The 22,595-nt window shown below is 30.9% G+C and overlaps 1 protein-coding gene across 5 annotated transcripts in view; it reads right to left on the bottom strand.

The window, feature by feature from the left end:
* The window catches only part of LOC142333265 (uncharacterized), a 56,536-nt gene that overhangs the window by 13,953 nt on the left and 19,988 nt on the right, over positions 1–22,595 (bottom strand). For 3 of the 5 annotated variants that reach the window (XR_012758573.1, XM_075380277.1, XM_075380279.1), the window contains one exon: positions 17,445–17,670. Coding sequence is in view for 3 of the 5 variants with exons in the window: in XM_075380277.1 (XP_075236392.1) it covers positions 17,584–17,670 (87 nt within the window). In the remaining 2 variants the exon portion in view is untranslated. Of the gene's footprint in view, positions 1–12,820; positions 12,994–17,444; positions 17,671–18,961; positions 19,165–22,595 lie in introns of those variants that run through there. The other 2 variants (XR_012758572.1, XM_075380278.1) reach the window with 2 other exon arrangements.

Raw genomic sequence — 22,595 nt, 5'->3', positions numbered from 1 at the left:
TTATAAGTGTCGTATGAAAAAAAGTATAGTAATGGTCAATGATGGCAGTCTTCACGGTCGCCCCGATCACGTCACTCTTCCAACGGAACCGCTATTAAAGAAAATATTGTCTATGCGGCTGGTCGACAGCATTACGTCATCGAGACTGTTTTGTAATCGTATACATTTGTTTACACATGATTTAAATTCATATAATTGCACAATACTAAGAAATGAAATTCAATTTATCAGCTTATTATTATCAATAATATTCAAATTCGTATCCCCCTATTAAAACTACGTTATCATCCGTCTTTATATTTTGTAGATAAGCATCTAAGCTAGTCAGGCAAGAACGTATGTTCTGGAAAGGCGATCGATAAACGGCAATCAGTTTACGGTTCCCGTTATTAATTCTAAAATTAATACCGACTGAATTCGCATTTTTTAACTCTTTTCTTTCTTTCTTTTTTCCTGTTTGTCCTCCGGGAATTACCGTTCAGGTATTCAGAAGATGATATGTACGAGTGTAAATGAAATGTAGTTTTGTACAGTCTCAGTTCAACCGTTCCTGAGATGTGTGGTTAATTAAAAACCCGACCGCCAAAGAACACCGGTATCCACGATCTCGTATTCAAATCCGTATGAAAATAAGTCACTTTACTAGGACTTGAACCTGGAACTCTCGGCTTCCAAATCAGCTGATTTGGGAAGACGCTTTCACTACTAGACCGACCCGATGTGTTGCATTTTCTAACTCTAGTTACACTATTTCGTGTTTAATATTTTTATCTACAAATAAACATATACCAGTCACTCTTTGCGAGTTATTCTTTTGAATAATACGTTATAACCTAAACTGAAATTAAATTCAATGTCATCACCGATCCAAGTTCGGTCAATATAATAATCTGAAACTTAACTTTACTATTACTTAAGTAAAAAAAAATTTCATCAAAATTTTTTCTTATGTTCATATGAATTATATTTAGTTCTTTTTCTTATGCTTCTTATGTTCATATGAATTATATTTAGTTCATATTTAAGGTTAAAATCTAATCGAGGATTAAAATTTTAAAAAATAGTTTACTTCTATTGTATCATAGCAGTCATAAAGAATACACCAACTAGCAACGATCTAATTTTACCAGACATATTTTGGAACATAATCGTAATAATAACCCAAACAATTTTATTAATATTCTCAAATATACTGTAAGCCGTCGCACCCCTTAAGAAATCCCGAAAACTGTATTTTCGATATATATATGAAGGAACTACCGCATGAAAATAAACAAGAAGAAAACAAAAGTAATGAAATGTAGTAGAAATAACAAAGATGGACCACTGAATGTGAAAAGTTTTTTGAAAGTAAAGATTTGAAAGTTTTTTGAAAGTGAAAGTAAAAGATTGAAAGTTGAAAAGATTTTTGAAAGTATATGTTTGGAGTGTCGCTTTATATGGAAGTGAAACTTGTACGATCGGAGTATCCGAGAAGAAAAGATTAGAAGCTTTTGCAATGCGGTGCTATAGGAGAATGTTAAAAATCAGACGGGTGGATAAAGTGACAAATGAAGAGGTATTGCGGCAAATAGATGAAGAAAGAAGCATTTGGAAAAATATAGTTAAAAGAAGAGACAGACTTATAGGCCACATACTAAGGCATCCTGGAATAGTCGCTTTAATATTGGAAGGATAGGTAGAAGAAAAAAATTGTGTAGGCAGGCCACGTTTGGAATATGTAAAACAAATTGTTAGGAATGTAGGATGTTGAGGGTATACCGAAATGAAACGACTAGCACTAGATAGGGAATCTTGGAGAGCTGCATCAAAACAGTCAAATGACTGAAGACAAAAAAAAATATGAAGGAGTATTTGCAAGCCCCAATCTAGTGATTAGGTATCTCAATTAATATAGTCGAAAACGGGGAAAATTTGGAAGGTTTGATTAAATATTTCTTTTTTTTACTTTTCTTATAACTTTCAAGGCTGACTTTCAAAAAAAAAATGTAGAAACTTGTTTTTAAATCTTTAAATGAAATTTCAAAAATCAAGTTGATATCTTCATTTGTTACCGACAAATTAAAAAAAAAAAAATACTAAGTTTCATTGTTACTTTGTTTTCACTCTTTTATATTCGGAATGTTAAAAAATCCATTTTATTTAAATGGAACAGCGCAAGAACATGTACTCAAATTTTCAACCATTTTTCAGTATTTTTGCTGGACGTTGATGAATCAGTCATTCAGGACATGTTCTTTTATACACACCGGGTGATGTTTAAGTACGGGAACAGCTTTTTGCTGTGTATCTGAGAAGTATTTGGAAACGGGAAGAAATGGAGTTCCACATTTTTAAAAAATCAGCATTATTGTTGGTTTTAAAATTTTATCCGCTATGTTGAATCACTTATTTTTTTTATAAATAGGAAGGTGGACGTATGACGGATGATTTCGATTTAAAATTTTACAAGAAAAACAGTGGTGAAACCCGTTTTTCTGTTAATTCCTTCGTTGTCGAGTTATAAGCAATCAAATTTGCGATGAAGGAAAAATCGTGTTAACAATAAAACGAGGTAAAACGCGCTTTTCCATTTAATACAATAAATACAAAATACTATAATCTTATTGTATTTTACATTCATAATGCATACAATAACGAATTTTAAACAGCGCTATAATATATATAACAAAAAAAAACCAGATATTCAGTAGAAATTTCTGGGCTTGCAAATACCCTTCAGATAAATATCTAAAAACTGTTATCGGCATTTTTTTAAATTCTGATTTTGTAAGGAATGCGACGTTGTACAACATGACAGCTGAACTAACACAGCCCTTGTTAGTATTACTGTATGTTCGATACGAAGAGTAGTACACGCCTTCCGATAAATTGATTAAAAAACATACATAAAATTAGAAAAATTGACTGCGTCGGGAAACGCAAGTAAGCATATAGTGGGGACGAAGCCGTATGGGGATACTATATATATATATATATATATATATATATATATATGCTGTACTTTTATGTTGAAACAAGAAGCCGAAATGAGAAATTAATAATTCGTAATGTTGTAAAATAACAACTGATTTACCTTATAAATCTGTAACAAATTTTTTAATTTCAAAATTGTTAAATTTTTTTCAAAGTTTGCTGTATTAAATAATTTAGAACTGAAAACATTTAACTAAATTTTAAAATTAAATATTGTGATAATTTAAGTAAATAATATCTCGCTTTATGTAGCCGTTTAATTTCTAGTAGTATTCCAAATTATTATTTTTTATTATAATTATTGAGAAGGCTGTTGTTATTAGGGTTTGGGCCATTAATTCATGAACTGTTTACAGTTTGTTATCGGATGTAATTCTGAAGGTAATATGTAATAAAAAAGTTACAACGGGGGATCTCAACTCGTTTTACTTCTATCGCGATTTTTCCGTTTTTCCAACTTTTATTGTTCATAAATAAAAAACGAGGCGTTGAAGAGAAATGGTTTTCGACACTGTATTTTCTGTAACACATTAAATTAAAATCGTGTATCGTTTTCTATTTAAAAAAAAAATTGTTTCAATATGGCGGATCCAAGATGGCTGTCAAAAGATTTCAAACTCATCGTAAATAGAAATTTTCTTACTACATAGATCCGTCTTTGTTTCTACCTCCTAATATTCCACGTTTCATAATATGAATCCGTTTCCGTAGTTTAATTTTAATCTGTACGGTAATATCGTCAGGCGAAGCAAAACAAAAGCCGTTGAAGATAGAAAAGGAACGTAAACGAAACACTATATATGCTTGCGAAACATATGTTACAAACTTCTTTCATTAATGCGGTTGAAAATAATGTTATTCTACACTTCACTTGTGTAATACTAAACGTATTTTAATGTATTAAAATAATTCTCGTAGATCTATATTGCAGTTTAACCGAATAGCTCTTAAGCTCTTAAATAACTGGTTTATTTTCATACCGGATTAGAATTGCATGACAAACGTAACGGTAGTTACAGTTGTTACGGACTCGTCTCTGATTTTTATAAAATTTGAAATATAAAGACGTAAGTTATGAGTTATAAAACAACTTTTTTTTTGTCAGAAACCCCTTTCACCCGAATTAAATCCCTCCTAATTTATGCAGGACCCGCACCAAAAAATCTTTATATTGCACTATACGCGTGTAATACACATATAAACGTGAAAGATCGAAATTAGAGAATGTCGATCGACATTTCTTCAGTGAATGAAGACGCACAACAAATACGTCGGTGAAAGATCTAAATGTTTACTATTTCGTATTATACATTCGGAACTTCACCGGTATATGTCGATAAACACAGATAAGCTGTGGCGGGGGTCGAAACGATAACTAGAAATTAAAATTAAAAAAAAAAAATTACCCGAAACTAAGGCTAATAGATTACGAGAAATCCTGCTAAAAAACCAAGTCCTAAAAAAAAAAAAATAATTACACTCACTTTGCTCGCTAACCTCGTTCGGTTAACATTAAAAACAATTATTGCAATTAAAAATGGTCGGGTTGTATGTATATAATGCACTGATTAAATCGCTTATAAATCTCACTTAACTGTGGAAATACCACAAAAAATAATAATAAGAATAATGGAATTCAAAAGCAGTTTCAACCTATCTCTTGATGTTTCCAAAAAACTGAATGTTTTACCCGTAAGAATCTATACGTATAAAAATTATTAAGAGTATTTTTCAATAGTTGTAAAAGTCATAAAATAATGCGTATAATACAAGAAGTACGGATGCAGAAGATTCACAAATCCCGGCTGTATTTAAAGAACAGTTTCGAAATCATTTATCTATTTAGGACCTAAAATTTATATCACGTTAGACGATAGTATAAAGCGTATAACTGTTGAAAATGTCTTCATAAAGAGGTGAAGAAATGGATTACCAGTATTCAGGACACTACTGTTATGTTTTCTAAATTACATCGAATAAAATTAATATAGAATGAATAAAATTAAAATACGTTCAAATTTTCACGGTTTTGTGCTCCTGTTGATGAATGAACCTCCACCTTACACGTAACGAGTAATATAATATGAACTAGCACCGATGCGACAAACCTTAGATTAATTGTACTTAGATTAGGCTACATTTTTGTATTACTGGCTGTAGAGACCTGCCGTAGGCACGCCCTTCGCAGCTAGACCCCCCCGGACGGGTTGCTCTGGCGGGCGGCGTCTCGGAATGGGATTATTAAGTGTCCAAAATCGATTACCTCTTGTGCGAAAATATTTTTTTTGAATGATGAAAACCGATATAACGAAAGTTAAATTAAAAATTTAACTCTAGAAAGATACTAACGAATCGGAATTTTCCTCTGATACAGTAACAACAAAAGTATTTGTTGTCAAATCCATTCTTAGATACAGTCCTAATTTTTTTTTACCGTTAAGCGTGTTTAATTTAAGGAGGTTTTTAAAAAGTGTTTTTAATATTTTTTTTTTTTTCTACATTTTATCTTCATAAGTTTATACGTTACAGCTGCGCTAGAGCACATGTTTGAGCGTATTTAGCGAAAGATCGTATCGGTACGTTTTACCGACTGCAATCTGAACACAGGGTAAACTATTTAATTTCCGTATAACTAAGATACAGTGGAACAACAATGTATCCGATACGTTTAACAGTTAGCGTTCAACCGGCTGACGATACGTACGCCGTTTGAATCGTGAAAATCGGACGAGCGGTTGCCGAAATACTACGGTGGAAACTCATCACACCCCCTCACCGATTTCCGAACGGCGCCCCGGGGGCACTTGAAAATATTATCATCCGATGGGTACCGCTGGGAGCGGATAGATTTACTTCCTGGGGGGTTGGAAAAAATCTTTCAGAGCGCTAGGACCAACCGATTTCGAGATATTTACGATTTTCTTACCGAAATTCAGATGCGGTTAAAAGGTATTAAATATTCCCCAAAGGTCGTTTTAAATAGTTTTAAATATAACGTATATTAATAAGGTATATCAATAAATAATAATATAACAAGTATACATCTAATCACCGCTAGACATGTACTAACGAATCAGGAGTTTCAGCTAGTGAACAGTACATTCCCGTGCTAAGCTAAGGGGACACACACACACATACAAATGCCGTTTAGTAGGATAGAATTACCTGCGGCAATGGAGCTTTTAAGCGGTCCTCTGTGGCGCGAGTGGTAGCGTCTCGACCTTTCATCCGGAGGACTCGGGTTCGAATCCCGGTCAGACATGGTATTTTCACACGCTATACAGAAATTGTCATTCATCTCATCCTCTGAAGCGATACCTAAAGGTGTTCCCGGAGGATAAAAAAATGTAACTTTAGGTATTCCAGAGAATGGAACTTCGTGTATTTATTTGTAAAAGTATTATCGGAATAAATTTGTATTTTAAATCGAATATACAAATTATACATGTTATTCTCAAACACTGGAGGCGATTAATTTGACTCACCGCATTCAGGGTACGCTGATAGCGACTGGACCTTATCATTTATAAAATTCTGAAAATTTGATTAGATTGTTTATAAATGCGGTGAATTTGATTAATCGCCTCCAGTGTGGGAGAATAACATATTTAATTTGTAAATTTAACGTTAATTAGACGAGATTAGCAAACGTAGGTTACATATAGCGAAAATTTAAACTTCCTTTTTTACGAGCATTTCTTGTAATCTATTTACCGTAAACATTGGTATCGAGTGACTTTTTTTTAATTTTTAGTTATCGTTTCGACCCTCTACCCCAGAACTTATCTGTGTTGTCACATATTCTGGGGAAGGTCTGAATAAGTAAATATTTTGATATTTCACAGATGTATTTGGTGTGAGCCGATATGTACCGGAGAAAATCCATATTTGTCAGATATCGAGCTTTCACAGTAACATACAATAATTGTCGACTAAAATTTTGTTTCGTGTAAATTTAGTTAAGAATAAGGTTAGATTTGCTTAAAGTCGAGTCGAACAGAAATCTTGAAATGTGAATTAATCGGATAAACTACGGAAAATTTCAACCGACTTACTCGTAAACCTAACATTAACCTTGTTCTAAACTAACTATACTCGATTAAATTTCATTTAAACCAAGCGTTTTACTCCGCAAATAATGTATATTGTACATTTACCAAAACCCACAGCGTAAACTAAACCTAAATTAATTTAACCTTAAGTGAATTTAATTTCATCGAAACCAATTTATTCAGTCCCAAAATAAAGTTTATTTACACTTGTAATATTTTGAAATTTCGGTAAGGGTGCTGCGTAACTTGCAAGGGACGTAACTCGATGGAAGGCGTTTCCCACTAATAATTTTAATAGTAACGAATAACTTTCTTTTACATAAGTTATATTCCAAATTTCATGAAAATCAGTGGCGAGACCGTAACTTATATAATTACCAAATTTATTATTAAATGTGGACATAAAATATACAGGAACCAGAGATAGTTAAATTTAAATTTTGCATCTTTTTCATAAATAGAGCGATTTTCCTATAAATAAATTTATTAGTGCACCTTTTTAATTAGAATAGTCGATTTATTATACGTCACACAATGTCTAACAGTACAAACGCAAAGAAGAGTTACTAAATTACCTTTAACTTTCCCGTCTCGATAGCGCTACAGCTCTAGAAAGTATTGAAATCGGTCCGATTTCGGCATATGCGGTTTTCACCGGATCTTGACGTTTTGACGCCTAAGGAACCAAAAAAACCGAATGGAAATTGTCCTGTTGTTAATGTTCGTATAAACGTGTGTTCGGTGTTTGCATATAAATCACCTTATATCTCAAGAACTATTGGACCGATTTAGACCAAACTTGGTCTGATTACTTCTTCGTATGAGGCACATGCCATTAAATTTTTAACTTAAAAGCTCAAAGAGATGAGGCTGTGAAGCAAGGTCACCCTCAGTCTCGAGATTTCGCCTAATTAAGGTCATATTTTACTTAGGCGCATTTGTTAATAATTAAAAAATAACAATATTTGCAAAAAAACTTTTTTTAAAATCGCATGCCCACCACAAAAATTGCTCTAATTTACCCCTATGTTGTGACGTCACAGGTGAGCGGTAGAATTAAATAAATGAATAATATTTAAAGTGTAAAAAGTAACTCGGTCTAACGGGGAAATTTGTTTCTATGTAAGTTGTGAAATTACATTAGTTATATTATATATCATTTGGTAATTCTGAGCAATTATTCCCCAACCTCAATTTTTCCCAGATTGCAATACGTTATATTGGAGGTCAACACGAAGACGAAAGAAGAGACACGATTTGCCCGAAAGTTCGTAGATAACGTGAATGAGCAGTTGAAGATAACAAAAAGGGCAATATCCGTGTTCGGTTATGAGATAAACAAATAAATATATATATATATAATAGATAAATTTAAAAGCATAACCAAACTTAACCTTCGCTAGTCAAAGTTAGCGAGCGAAGCGAGCGTAGGTTAAGTATGGTTAAATTATATTCATAGTTATATTGGTAATGTTCTGGAAAATTTTTTCATTTTTATTTTATTATTTAATTATGGTAAATCATTTATTTACGTACGTCTACGTTATATAGAAAAACCGAATTTTTTTTTTTAAGTCAGTTCAGTACCTCCAAAGTGTGATAAGAAAAAAATAATTTTTATTTTTATAATTCACAACCGGTAGACTGAAAAATATATCATAACTAGTGTGTTAAGATCGGCTTGACTTATGACAAAAAAAGTCAAAATCCATTCGTTTAACAATCAGTTAAAAGAATAAATTACATACATACACATACATAGATGTGCGCGCGCGCACGCAAACTCGCACAAAAATGCAAATAAAATCAACAATAATCAAACAAAAATCAACAATAATTTGATGATTATAAAGGATTAATATAAAAGCAATAAAGGATTAGGACGCGCGCCCGCGCGCCCACACACAAACACACACTACAAGCATGATTGAAACAAGTTATTCAATACTATTTTTTAAAATATAATAAAAATGGTAATACACTACATTCTATATTAAATATATTTACATTATTAAGTCTATATTAAAAAGCACATACCATGATGTTAAAATAAAGACGTTAATTTTGTTTAAATAAAACAACACACATTGATGAAACGTAAATTTTAATTTCGTTTATCGCCCGTAACGCTAAGCGACTGGATCGAGTGAGTTAGGCTGTATACATGTTCGTCCATCTCCGCGTACAATCGGTGATCTTCTGTGTATACACGTCTTCTTAACTCGTACAATATAGATTAATGTTACGGTTGTTTACAGTTTTTTTATTATCAATTACGTAATACGTACGCGCACCCTCACATATACATTAAAAATATATTTAAAACAACTAAAATAATAAAATAAATGTTAAAACATAATTAAAAATTTAATTTTATACATAAATATTTTTATTTATTATCAAAAGTTAATAAACTAAATAAAGGTTTATTTAAAAAAGAAAATAGATTAATATTAAAAAAAATTAATTATAAAACCGTTTAGAAATCGAACTCAGATTTTTAAAATATACTGATTTAATAAATTATATTAAGGTTACCACTCTTCCGATCACCGTGGCGGTGTGGTAGCGTCTCGGCGTTTCATCTGGAGGTCCCGGATTCGAATATCAGTGAGGTGTAACATTTTGCTTATGCTAAAACTTTCCATTTTTACATTCCTTTGTAAACTTGTACGGTGAATCATTCATCAGTTGTAGAAAAAAGAATTGATTCAATTGAATCTCATTGAATTTCAATTAAAATTTTATTTCCCGGTAATGTATTATTATCTATTACATATACAATTATTTATTATATATACACAGTGTATCACGAATTTCTTCCGGGACTTTCACAACCTACTCGCGAAGATAATGGAGAAAATTCATAATAAAAATTTGTCCTAAAATGCTTCGTTTGCGAGTTACGTCGGATTTCAGCTATCCCGGTGAAATAATGTCACTGAAATTTTTAAAACATTAATTAAGGGACAAAATTAGTGAATCGTTTTGTTTTTGACCGGAAAAATCTAAAAAAAATATATCCTAGAACCGTATCTGCAGTAGTAGTAGAAATCTAGTGTGAAATTAATAAATCGGGGTAAAAACCCTGTTTTTAATGTTAGAGGTACAATAACTTTGTTAAATAACTTTTAAACAAAACTTGTAGAGGATTTAATTCTAAACAAAATGGTATAGAGTAAGTTGAATCAAACAAAGAAAACTTTTTCACGTCTCTTTCATTAGCCGTAAATCGCAAACGAAGTATTTTAGGACGAATGTTTAAATGAAATTTAAACGAGTAGATTATTTTCACGAGTAGAAAAGGTTATGAAAGGGCCCGGGAAAACTTTGTGATACAATCTGTGTAAATATATAATAATTTTTATGAGGCTGTTATTCTTTAACGCAAAATCTACACGGCCGATCGAGGTGAAATTTTGTACTAACATAGGTTTTATAACCGAAAAGAATTTACGACTATTACCGTAACGAAATATTCCATCGTTTCATGACGGTAATCGTTTAAATTGCTTGCGGTAACAACCGGATTATGTTCCTTTCCTATATTTAAATTTACTACGGTCAAACCGTTGATCGATCGAATTCTGACACCATTTACAGTTTTTGAAATTAAATTTTCTACAAAAAAAGGTCTCTCTCTATCTTTTGCGATACTATTTGGATTATCGGTAAATATACCTTTGAATGTTCGGCGTACATTCCTTTAGACTTGCCCTTTAGATTCAAACACCTTCAGTTTTCAAATAAAGTCGCTTGCTTTATGCTCATGTAGAAACAACGTATATATACATATTCCAGAGAGAAGAACTGTAATTCTGTATGCAATTTCAGCGTTTAGATTAAAGAAAATTGGTCATTTTCTTGTGGTGTTTGTCGGATAACGCTATGAATCGTGCAAAGTACATTTTTACCCGTACGAAAGAGCGTAGAAATAACGCTCAATTACAGTTATTTTTTTTAATAGTTTTCTTATGTTCGAAATCCTGTTTAGATGAAATTTAGTAACTGAAATCTGATAAACTTCCCGTTATCCAATCAAGCTGAAATTTCACGTGTATGCGAAACACGTGTTTTGCATTTCACGTGTGTCATCTAAACAGGATTTCGAACATAAGAAAACTATTAAAAAAAATCATACACGTTTGGCATGAATTATAATATAATATACCGTATTTAATATCGTTCTAAAACAAACACGTCGAACATTTGTAAAAACATATTTATTTGTTTACTTACGGGTAACAAATCATATGTTTCGGTAACTAAGGGTGTGTTGTGGCAGCGAAACGATTTTGTTACGATTACAAAATGGATTTGTTACTATTAACTATCGTTACTGATTTTTTACTGTAAGTTATCTGATTTTGTTACGACGACAAACCGATTTGTTGTCGTAAGTAAATGAATTCTGTTACTATAGCAAAATCATTTTTCTTCGTGTAGTGTAGATTCTCATCGGAACAAAAAGATGAAACTAGAGAACAAAACAAAAAAAAACTGCAACACACCGTAAAATACGGTTGGAGAAATAGCATGAAAAGCGAGCGAATGAAAGCGAAAAGGCAAAACGGGCGAGATTTGACGAGTTGATTTTTAGCGGGCGAAAGTTGAGTTTTTATTTTATTTATTACGCGCCCGCTACTAGAGTAAGAAAGAATGAGAAAAAATTATAAACCGATGTGAACGAATCGATAGCATTTGAACGAACAAGCGAAGGCGGGAGACCAAAAAGTAAAAGTAAATAAATTTAAAAAAATTTCTCTAAAAAGTAGGAAATAATTTTTCAGTAACTGTAATATAATCAAAGTAATTTTCAATATTTGTAAAAAGAAATCCATTGCGGCTCATAAAATTTTACTGAAGAATTGGAATAGGTGTTCTGCGAGGATTAATAAAAGTAAAAATTGAACAAAAATTAAATTGATAAGACAAAGTAATATTTTGTGAGCGCAAAGTTTTTACTAATGTTGAAAATTTTTACAAATTACAAATATTTTCTAGTTTTTAGAGCAATTTCGTTTTAAAAGAAACCCATTGTTTAACAATTTAAAAAATTTTTTTACGTAAATATATCAAAAATAAGATACAAACCCTTTTGGGGCATAACTATCAATATTCCTGCAGAAGTAATTTTTAAAATGTTATCAATATCCTCTTATGTAAAATTTTACATACACGCGCGCGCGCGCACACACACACGCATGTTAGGATTCAGTATGTAGAATATGTAAGCATTATTAGTGGTATGTATTCCTGGTTGAAGTCTTTGTTACGTATTTTATTTTATTCAGTTTTAATTAAAAAATCACTGTTAGCATTTACACTTAACATTGGCTAATATAATATAATTCTGGAAGAATATTTATATTGAAATAATTTTTTTATACGTATAATAAAATAAAAAGTTTGTTTTTAAAAAAAATATTTATCGTTAAGAAATAACTGTGTGTATGTGTGTGTCTCTATCTCTCTGCGCGCGCGCGTGTGTTACATGATAATTAGATGTACAGTTAAACCCACCTAGGTCTAGTGGTCCATATTTTTACATGGATTTGAATACTAGATCGTGGATACCGGTGTTCTTTGGTGGTTGGGTTTCAATTAACCACATATCTCAGGAATGGTCGAACTGAGAATGTACAAGACTACACTTCATTTACACTCATACATATCATCCTCATTCAACCTCTGAAGAATTATCTAAACGGTAGTTACCGGAGGCTAAACAAGAAAAAGAAAAAGATGTACAGTTAAACCTGCAAAATATTCGACATAATATTGATATTTTTATTTGATGATATATTTTAACAGTTTGTTAGTTATAAAGTTTAAGTTTGTGCAAATATCTTTTTAATAACATTTTTCATTATCCATCATAATCACTTTCTCCGTTACTTTTACTATAGTTTTATCAGTGCTTTCTTGATGAGTATTTAAAATCATAATCCATACATAGTTATACCTAAAACAATATTACCCTAAAATATGTAATTGGTTTTTATACTGCAAGATAAAAATTATTAAAAAAAAAAACAGACTACTCCTGATTGTACACATCTACCTAGAATAACAAACAATAGTCGAGCGAGTTTTTCTTTATTTTAACGGCACTTTTTTCAGATTCATTAGTATAAAAAAGTTAGGGTTCAAATACAGAGATAGAAGAACAATTGCTAACATGTACAAGAACCAAACAGCAACAGTAATAATTGAAGAACATAAGAAAGAAGCCGTAATAAAAAAGGGAGTCCGACAAGGGTGTTCCCTATCTCCGTTACTTTTTAATCTTTACATGGAACTAGCAGTTAATGATGTTAAAGAACAATTTAGATTCGGAGTAACAGTACAAGGTGAAAAGATAAAGATGCTACGATTTGCCGATGATATAGTTATTCTAGCAGAGAGTAAAAAGAATTTAGAAGAAACAATGAACGGCATAGATGAAGTCCTACGCAAGAACTATCGCGTGAAAATAAACAAGAACAAAACAAAAGTAATGAAATGTAGTAGAAATAACAAAGATGGACCGCTGAATGTGAAAATAGGAGGAGAAAAGATTATGGAGGTAGAAGAATTTTGTTATTTGGGAAGTAGAATTACTAAAGATGGACGAAGCAGGAGCGATATAAAATGCCGAATAGCACAAGCTAAACGAGCCTTCAGTAAGAAATATAATTTGTTTACATCAAAAATTAATTTAAATGTCAGGAAAAGATTTTTGAAAGTGTATTTTTGAAGTGTCGCTTTAAATGGAAGTGAAACTTGGACGATCGGAGTATCCAAGAAGAAAAGATTAGAAGCTTTTGAAATGCGGTGCTATAAGAGAATGTTAAAAATCAGACGGGTGGATAAAGCGACAAATGAAGAGGTATTGCGGCAAATAGATGAAGAAAGAAGCATTTGGAAAAATATAGTTAAAAGAAGAGACAGACTTATAGGCCACATACTAAGGCATCCTGGAATAGTCGCTTTAATATTGGAAGGACAGGTAGAAGGGAAAAATTGTGTAGGTAGGCCACGTTTGGAATATGTAAAACAAATTGTTAGGGGTGTAGGATGTAGAGGGTATACTGAAATGAAACGACTAGCACTAGATAGGGAATCTTGGAGAGCTGCATCAAACCAGTCAAATGACTGAAGACAAAAAAAAAATTAGTATAGTCAGCGATATGAAATTTAATATTACTTTTATGCGTTATCTTGTACTCGGGAGTTACCACCTCATATAGCCTACACAGGCACCCGACTACATCAAATATAGAAATAATATTAAATTTCACATCGCTAACTTACTGTATCATGAAAATGTGCTTGTAAGAAAAGAAAGAAAAACAAATATTTTTTGTCGTTTTTCATTATTATTCTAGGTAGATTTTTGTACAATTAGAGTAGTCAGAATTATTTTATTTAGGACTTTTTTGTTGTTTACATAACTTTACCTGGCGTACATATTTTTGTTTTTATCTCGAGAATGAAAAATATTTCTTTTTTTGTCGTTTTATGTTCAATTAATGAAATATTTTGCTTTTACAAGGGGAAGGTACATCGGTTCGAATCCGACTTCATTTCCTTTTTTAAAAAAAATGGAAAGTACATAAAATTTTATTTCATTAATAACTACTGATTTTTTTTTCATATTTTTAATTATTATTGAATTATTTATTATAAACCTTTTTTACAATCAAGAGGAAAATAATTATTAATACATCAATATAATTTAAAAAGAAGTTGAAAAAAAAGATTTCACCGGTGCTAAGGAGGGAATAAAAAAAATTCCCACCTTAAAGTTAAGAAAACTTCAAATTTACTCAATACGACAATGTGAAAAAAGTTTCACATGTTTAGCTTACGACAAGCCCCGTCTTACAATTCCAGCAACACTCCGGTCATCCCTTGCCGTACGGGTTGGTTATATCAAAAATTGTGTCTGACAAAGTTTTACGTAATGTTTAGACGATTAAAGAACACTTTAAAGCGATGCGATACTGTGCCTATTAAGGGAGGTGTGATTTGTTTTTTGTCTTCAAAACTTCATTTTTTCTACCCCCTGAGCCAATGGTTGGTGATATCAAAAAACTTTACTTACAAAAGTTTTAGGCTCTTATCCAAAGAATCGTAGAAACATAAACGAATTCGATATTTTACTTAATAAAAAGGTTATAGCAATATTTTGTTTTTTTTTCGAAAAAGCCCTCCATTTCCATCCCCATCGTCCGATTTTGGCCGTTAATCAACTCGTACGAGATTTTGGGTCGCATCTTTTTTTCAGGGAACAGTTTGAAAGTGATTGCGGAAAATTACGGCAGTTATCGTGTCCACGAGAAAATGAAATATATATAAGCTTTTGAGCTGACGGTGGTTTTGGAGTCTGGAGGATGTGAAACGCGAAGATATATCGAAATTTTCCCGAAGTCGAATCACGGTATCCATTACAATAGGTAGCTTTCTAATGAAATGTACCTAATAGCTTACCTACCTCCCAACACATTACGAATATACTAGTTGGAATTCAGAATAAAATTAACCTGTTTATCTTATTTATTCAACTAGTTTAGAGGAACATATATCAGACTTGAACATGTTTTTGATAGATTTAGATCCGCTAATATTATACCCCGCATTTAAAAATACATATGTAAAATTATATAAATGTGAAATTCGTTTAAAAACAAATCGTGAAAGAATTCCTTTAAATTCAGAAATGAATTTGACAACACCTAAACCACTGAAAATACTTCATATCGATAGGCGTTTTTTTTTTTTGTTGTTGAAAAACAAAAGATTTTGTCAATTTAGATAGTTTTTTAGGTATACACAAGTATAATGGATTGAAAGATCACAATTAACAGAAGCAGCTGATAAATTATTAAATTAATCTACCCGTCATAAAATACCTGAAAAAATTTATTTCTAATAATGATACCGAATTCAATAATTCAAAAATGAATGCGGATATATAAAATTAAAATATATTTTACAAGCACAACATCCATCGTCAACGTGAAAGATTTCAGTCTACGGTAACTGAACATATCAGAATCTTTAATAACCGACAAGAAATTAAAAACGATAGTTTTAAAAATGAAATAAAATATGCAGTTATTGCGTACAAGAGTAGTATTTATTCTGTTACCAAATTAAAACGGTTTGAAAATTTTATGGACATAACCCAACTTCATTGTTAGAAGCAGATATACAGCGGCAGATAATAAACGATTACGTCAAAAATCATAAAGTAAAGAGAAAAATAAATATGATAAAGGAAAAGTCAGTTCGGTGAAAAACAGCACGACATATACAAAAAGTAAAATACATTTAACGACCTCGAAAGGTTAAACAGATACAACAGAAAAATCCTCCTATACAGAAACTAATCTGTATTTAAAATATCTTGCAGGTCCTAACTATTAATTCGGAAACGGTCCCGATAGAATTAGATTTAGCCAAATTAGAGGCTTTTTACCGGTACATTTATTCATTATGATAAAGTAGTAAATCTATTTATAAAATTTGAATAATATTTAAGAATATTTATTAAATTGTTTTAATTATACCTTTTAATTATAAATTGTATAATGTAAGTAAAAACAGTCATAAGTCTAGAGATGGAAGTAATTATTTAAAATTTATTACTCGTTCGAAAATGAATAAGTTAAAAATAGTCTTGGTAAGTAATAAAGTAAGAAATAAAAGACGAATTGTTAATGGTCTCGGTTAGATTGTTCTTTACTACCAATTTACATGCTTATGATGGAGAAAAATATAAAAAATTGTTAGAAGAAATAAAACAAACAAAATGTTATTGTAAATCAGATTAATGACCGGTAGTCTCTTAGTACAGATATTATGAGTTTCATAAAACAGTTAGTATAATTGAAGATAATTTTATGGAATTACGTAATATGTAAATCGTTCTGTTGAATTAGAAAAATTAAGAAATGTAACAGAATTAATTAGTAAAATAAAGTTTTTTTTTCAAAAATATTATTCGTTAAAAGAAATAACTTATATAAATAAAAAATATAGATCGTCTTGTAAATTAATAAAATTAAAATTAGATTTTGAAACTTACCTTATTTTACATCCAATATCCAAAATATAAAATTTTGAAAAATGTAAATTAATTATACACCTTTATCCACTGTTACAAAATGTATTTGAGTTTATTTAAATATTTCTCCCGATTATGAATTCATGTCTGCTACTTTCAAAATGCTATAATTACTGTGAATGTTTATTTTCTAATAATAATTTTTAATGAACACTGTGATACAGAATTTATAAATATTTAATTTTTAAGAACGTGCCTTTGATAAAGATGCTTTGGTTAAAGATGTAGTCCAAATACTGAAAACTTTAACCTAGATCAGTAACCAAAGAAATTTTAATATAACCGTTTTAAAATGAACTCACCGTGTTGGTCTAGAGGTGAACTTGTCTTCGCAGATCAGCTGATTTCGAAATCGAGAGTTCTAAGGTTCAAGGATTTGAACAGTAAGATCGTGAATAACTGTGTTCTTTGGCTAGTTGGGTTTCAATTAATCAACACACCTCAGGAACGGTCGAGCTGTGACACTGTCTGTACAAGACTACACTCATTCATCCTCTGAAGTAATAATACATTATGTGGTTCCGGAGGCTAAACAGAAAAAAAATTAAATGATTATTTTTTTATATAAAAAACGTTAAAATTAGGTTGTGTTTCAATCGCTACTGAGATACATATTATTCGATAAAACTGCATACTACTCCTTCCTGTAAAAATCCGACTGGATTTGGATTCACCTTTGATAAACATGTACATATTGCCAGTTAAAAAGTAAAAATCTACTTTTTGCAAGGAGAGGTTTGCACACTCGGTCCTGAGTTCCATTCCCGGTTTGACTTCATGATTATTTTATACATATAAAATTTAGTTACTTTAATCTCGTTTACTTTATCTAGTGAAAGGTTACGCTGTTATCTTAAAATTTAAAAATAAAAAAAATATAAAATAAAATGATCGCAGTAGGATTAGAATCGCTGAAAAGAAAATATTACAATATAGAAATATAATAAATTACAAAATACCTAAATTTGAAGCAAAAAAATGAATTATTTTCGTAAAATAACTGACGTAATATTTAAATTGACAGGTATATTACCTCCGATAAACGATCTATGAATGTTCGGATAATCGAAATTTCAGATATTAATTTTAAAAAACAGTTACTTCAATTTAGATATTTTAATGTTATTTCAGCTGCAGAAAGAGAAACAAAGAGATTTGTTTAATGTTAACTTAAGAATACTGAAAACAACACGAACGTTCGGATAAATGAACGAGAGAAGTCGGTAAACCGAGAATCTTATAATTAAAATACCTATAATAATTCGATTTTAAATAACAAGATTAATCCACAAAATAAACCGGCTTTCCTCTTTTTATTGTACTGGTACTTAAAATAAGTTATTTTACTTTGTAATCTTAAAAGCAAATTTTTATCTAGCGGACGGCATTAATTTGTACGAATTAAATAAATTATTGTATTATATATTTGACAACTTATATTATGAAAATAATAATATTAATTCGCTATTACTTTTCTTTCTTTCTTCTTATGACCCCCGGAATGTTTACTACAGTTTAAAGCTCATTACTGTCACTACTATATAAATAAAAATAAAAAAACAAAAAACCTGTAAATAAATAGCCTAAAAAAAACTTTTTTTACTAGATTTAATGTAGTTGTATATATCGAGAGATATCGCCTATATCGAATGTTTATGTCTAAATCGATCGGTTTACAAACCAATTTGGTAATTTGTAAAAAAAAAAATTAAAATATTTAGTTCATTTAATTTTCACCATTCCCGTTTATTCTGTCACCACATTATTTAGTACCGTACTATTTTTCTTAGTACAAAATACTAATATTTAAATTACTTACCGAGTTTGTGTAGAAGAATCCTTTTCTATTTTGTTTTTGTATTTATACAAAATATTCGTAAAACGCAAGATAAATTAACTACAAATAATGCATTTTTCATCGACGTAACACGATGTTTTGTTGCATGTAGTAAATCAGATCTGACTGTTCGGTACGAATCGGTACAGAAAGAGACAAATAACGTATGAGAAAGACAGCGAACGAGACGGGTACAGCAGCTAGCCCACACACAGCAAACGCAATATAGACTACTTACTTCTCTTGTGTCTTAATACATCTCTCGTAAGCACACAACATAAAGTTACCCCGCTCTTTTCTTTATCGCTTATTTTGATTTAATGTCGTTTTTTGTTACTGATAGTTCTATATTAACGTAAAATTATTTGGTTTAAATTTTCGAATAAACATTTCATTATGTCCCATAGTTTTAAAATATTTACAATAATAATATATTTAAAATGGTATTTTTTATTTAATAAATAAGTTTTACAACAAATAAATCGGTTCGTTTTAATCGATCAGAATCGCACCATCTGAAATAATTTTTAACTAAATTGATTTCCGAGGTGTTAACGAATATTGAATACGATATTTAACATTTTATTTTTGAATCGGAAAATTTTGAAGTTTCGGAACCGTCTAAATTTTTTTTAGCTCTTACCGGTAGTTTACATAGTTTAATGCCCACAGGAACTCTTTATAACAGTATTTGTAAAACAACAAAATTTGATGTATTCAAATAACAACCGATGAACCGAGTAAATTTATTGATTTATTCAGCAATAAAAAGATTACTTATTTTAAAGACATTCTGGCGGTGTTTAAAATCGTTATATATAGTTAGTCATGTATCATAAATATATGTGACTCAAGCGTTATTTATGATAAAATAATCACAACTCTTCTTCGTAAACGTACAAGCCTATCACTCTCTCTCTCTCTCTCTCTCTCTCTCTCTCTCTCTCTGTGTGTGTGTGTGTATGTTGTATGTGTGTGTATGTATGTATGTATAAAATTCATAAATCGAATGGTTGATAATTCATTTATCTAATGATATCTGACATGACACGAATCACAAATCGCTTCTGAAAACGACGCAGCCAACTTAAGAATAACAAGTTCTCATGCTATCTCCCAAATAACAAATTTCTTCTACCTCCATAATCTTTTCTCCTCCTATTTTCACATTCAGTGGTCCATCTTTGTTATTTATACTACATTTCATTACTTTTGTTTTGTTCTTGTTTATTTTCATGCGATAGTTCTTGCGTAGGACTTCATCTATGCCGTTCACTGTTTCTTTTAACGCCTGTGTAAGTATATATATATATATATATATATATATATATATATATATATATATATATATATTTTAATTTGAATTCAAAACTTTTCGGGTTGAAGAGAAAGGCGCTAGTACCTGCCATGAAATATTGTGTGTGTGTGTTGTATTTGAGATCAATGTCGTAACAATTATTTCATGTCTTATTATTTTTCTCATTAGGTTGTCGTTTTATACAAAAAAACAAAATTCGGTAACCTAAATTGTTTATATTGAGGCAAAATATTTGTCATATTTGTTAATTAATTAATTAAGATGGGTTAATTGAGTATTTGTTTTAGTACAATCATTTTTTTTATACGCTAAATGGCAACATCTTGTTGCTAAGAAAGTCAACTTCCCCTTCCACACTTCATTAAACTACAAGCGTTTAAAGTTAGACAGTTTACGACAGTCATTAGCAGTGTCAGCCTTGTTCAGTAGCGGTGTTATGTATATAACTATTATTTATAAAATGATTAAACCGAACCAAAATATAAAATTAAACTTCAACATTGTAATAGATTCATCACAGATTTATTTATTTTTTTTAATCGTGAAGATTATTTCGATTGAAATTATTGAAAACATCCTTGTAAGTCAATTCTTATCTACGAAACCTGGCTAAACAGTTGGTGGTGGTGGTGTCTAACATGAGAGTCAAACCGCAGACCTTCAGTATATCAGTAGGTTTTTAAAATCTTTTATTATAGTTGCGTACACTTTTGATCGAAGACCAATAAATTCTGTCGTAATTTCACCGGTTAATTTTCATTTCAAGGGTGCAGAAAAAGCCTATCCTATTTGAGTTCGGCGATGTGAATAATTTTTTACGGGAAACAAGAAAAAATTACAAAATATTTTCGACGAAACGACTGTTATTTAGGTTTAACAGCATTATGGATTATTTTATAGTGGCGCAAACATTTTCGGCGAAAAAAATTAAACGGTTGTTAAAAAAATTTTCGTATATAATAAAAACATGCGGCTTAAAAATATTATTAACGAATCTTTTAGGGAATCGGTGATTCCGGCGATGGAAATTAGAGAGGTTTTACGACAAGAATATTATTTAAAGAAATTTAGAGAAAATAGGAAGAATCCGGGCGCGGTTATTTTGGATCTTTACGAAAAACGAAAATTACGAGAGTATTGCATAAAAACGGAAAACCAGAGAAAACGGTATACCAAACAACAGTTAAGGATTTACCGGGAAAAACCCTCGCAGGTGGTGAGTTGATTTTAAGAACTTTTTGTCTGGAAAATATTGACAGATTAATTACGGACTTCGGCAAAATAAATTACACCGAGAATAGCGGCGTAGGGAAAACTAAAGAAAAATTATTCCGGCCGTTAACAGAAATGTTTTGCGATAATATTATGTTAATAAAAATTTTACCACCAGACAGCACGGACGAAAATAACGACCGATTAGTGAAGAAAAATTTGTGCGGCGTTAACGATTCTTTATTACGTAGCATTTTCCATAAATATAATTTAGCTAGACGCGGAGTAAAAGCAAAAATGTCGACAAAAATTATAGAAAAAAATATCCAATTTCACCGAGAAAAATACCGGGCGATAATTCCACAGCGATATTACGATCTTTATCCGAAGAAATTTGTCTCTCTGCCGTATAAGATAGAACTAGCAGACGAAAAATTATCCGATATTTTGAGGGATTTACCAGAGATTTTACAACAGCTGGAAAAATACGATATTTTTATGACAGACATCGATATTACCCAGGATTTTACAGGAATTTTTAATAATAGAAACGGAACAATATTTAACAGAAAATTTCGACTCTTGTTTTCCTTGTACCGACTACAATGACAGATGCTCAAATATTATTGTACAAAACGATAATACTGTTGGATCGGACTGCTTAACTTGGTCGCACAAGAATATAAGAGAAAAAATCTACAATAAATTTGTATGCCGAATGACATCTCCAGGTGTAAACAAGGATATAGGATACCGCATTGCAAATTTTGTTAATCGTCCAGACAAACGATCAAGAGAAACTTTTACAAGCCCAGCCTCACAGAAACACGGGATGACGCGCCTGGAAGCTACGTTTTACGTGTATAACAACAATAAGGAAGAGGGATTTAGCTTAAAAATACCACGACGAATGTACTAGAAAAGTACAAAAAAATATTTACGAATGCACCGTTCTATTCTGCGTCTGTTACGAAACAACGGGGAAAAATCTGTAGCGTGTTAAAATATACCCGCTGCGTTGTTTATAAAGATTTACTGTATTATCGTTTACGGGCAAATTCTCTTACTAAAAAACTAATCGGATAC

This window comes from Lycorma delicatula, chromosome 12 (genome assembly GCF_047948215.1).
Source record: "Lycorma delicatula isolate Av1 chromosome 12, ASM4794821v1, whole genome shotgun sequence".
In the NCBI taxonomy this organism is placed as follows: Eukaryota; Metazoa; Arthropoda; class Insecta; order Hemiptera; family Fulgoridae; genus Lycorma; species Lycorma delicatula.
Note: the sequence above shows the minus strand (reverse complement) of the source record. Positions and strands in the feature narration are given on the sequence as shown.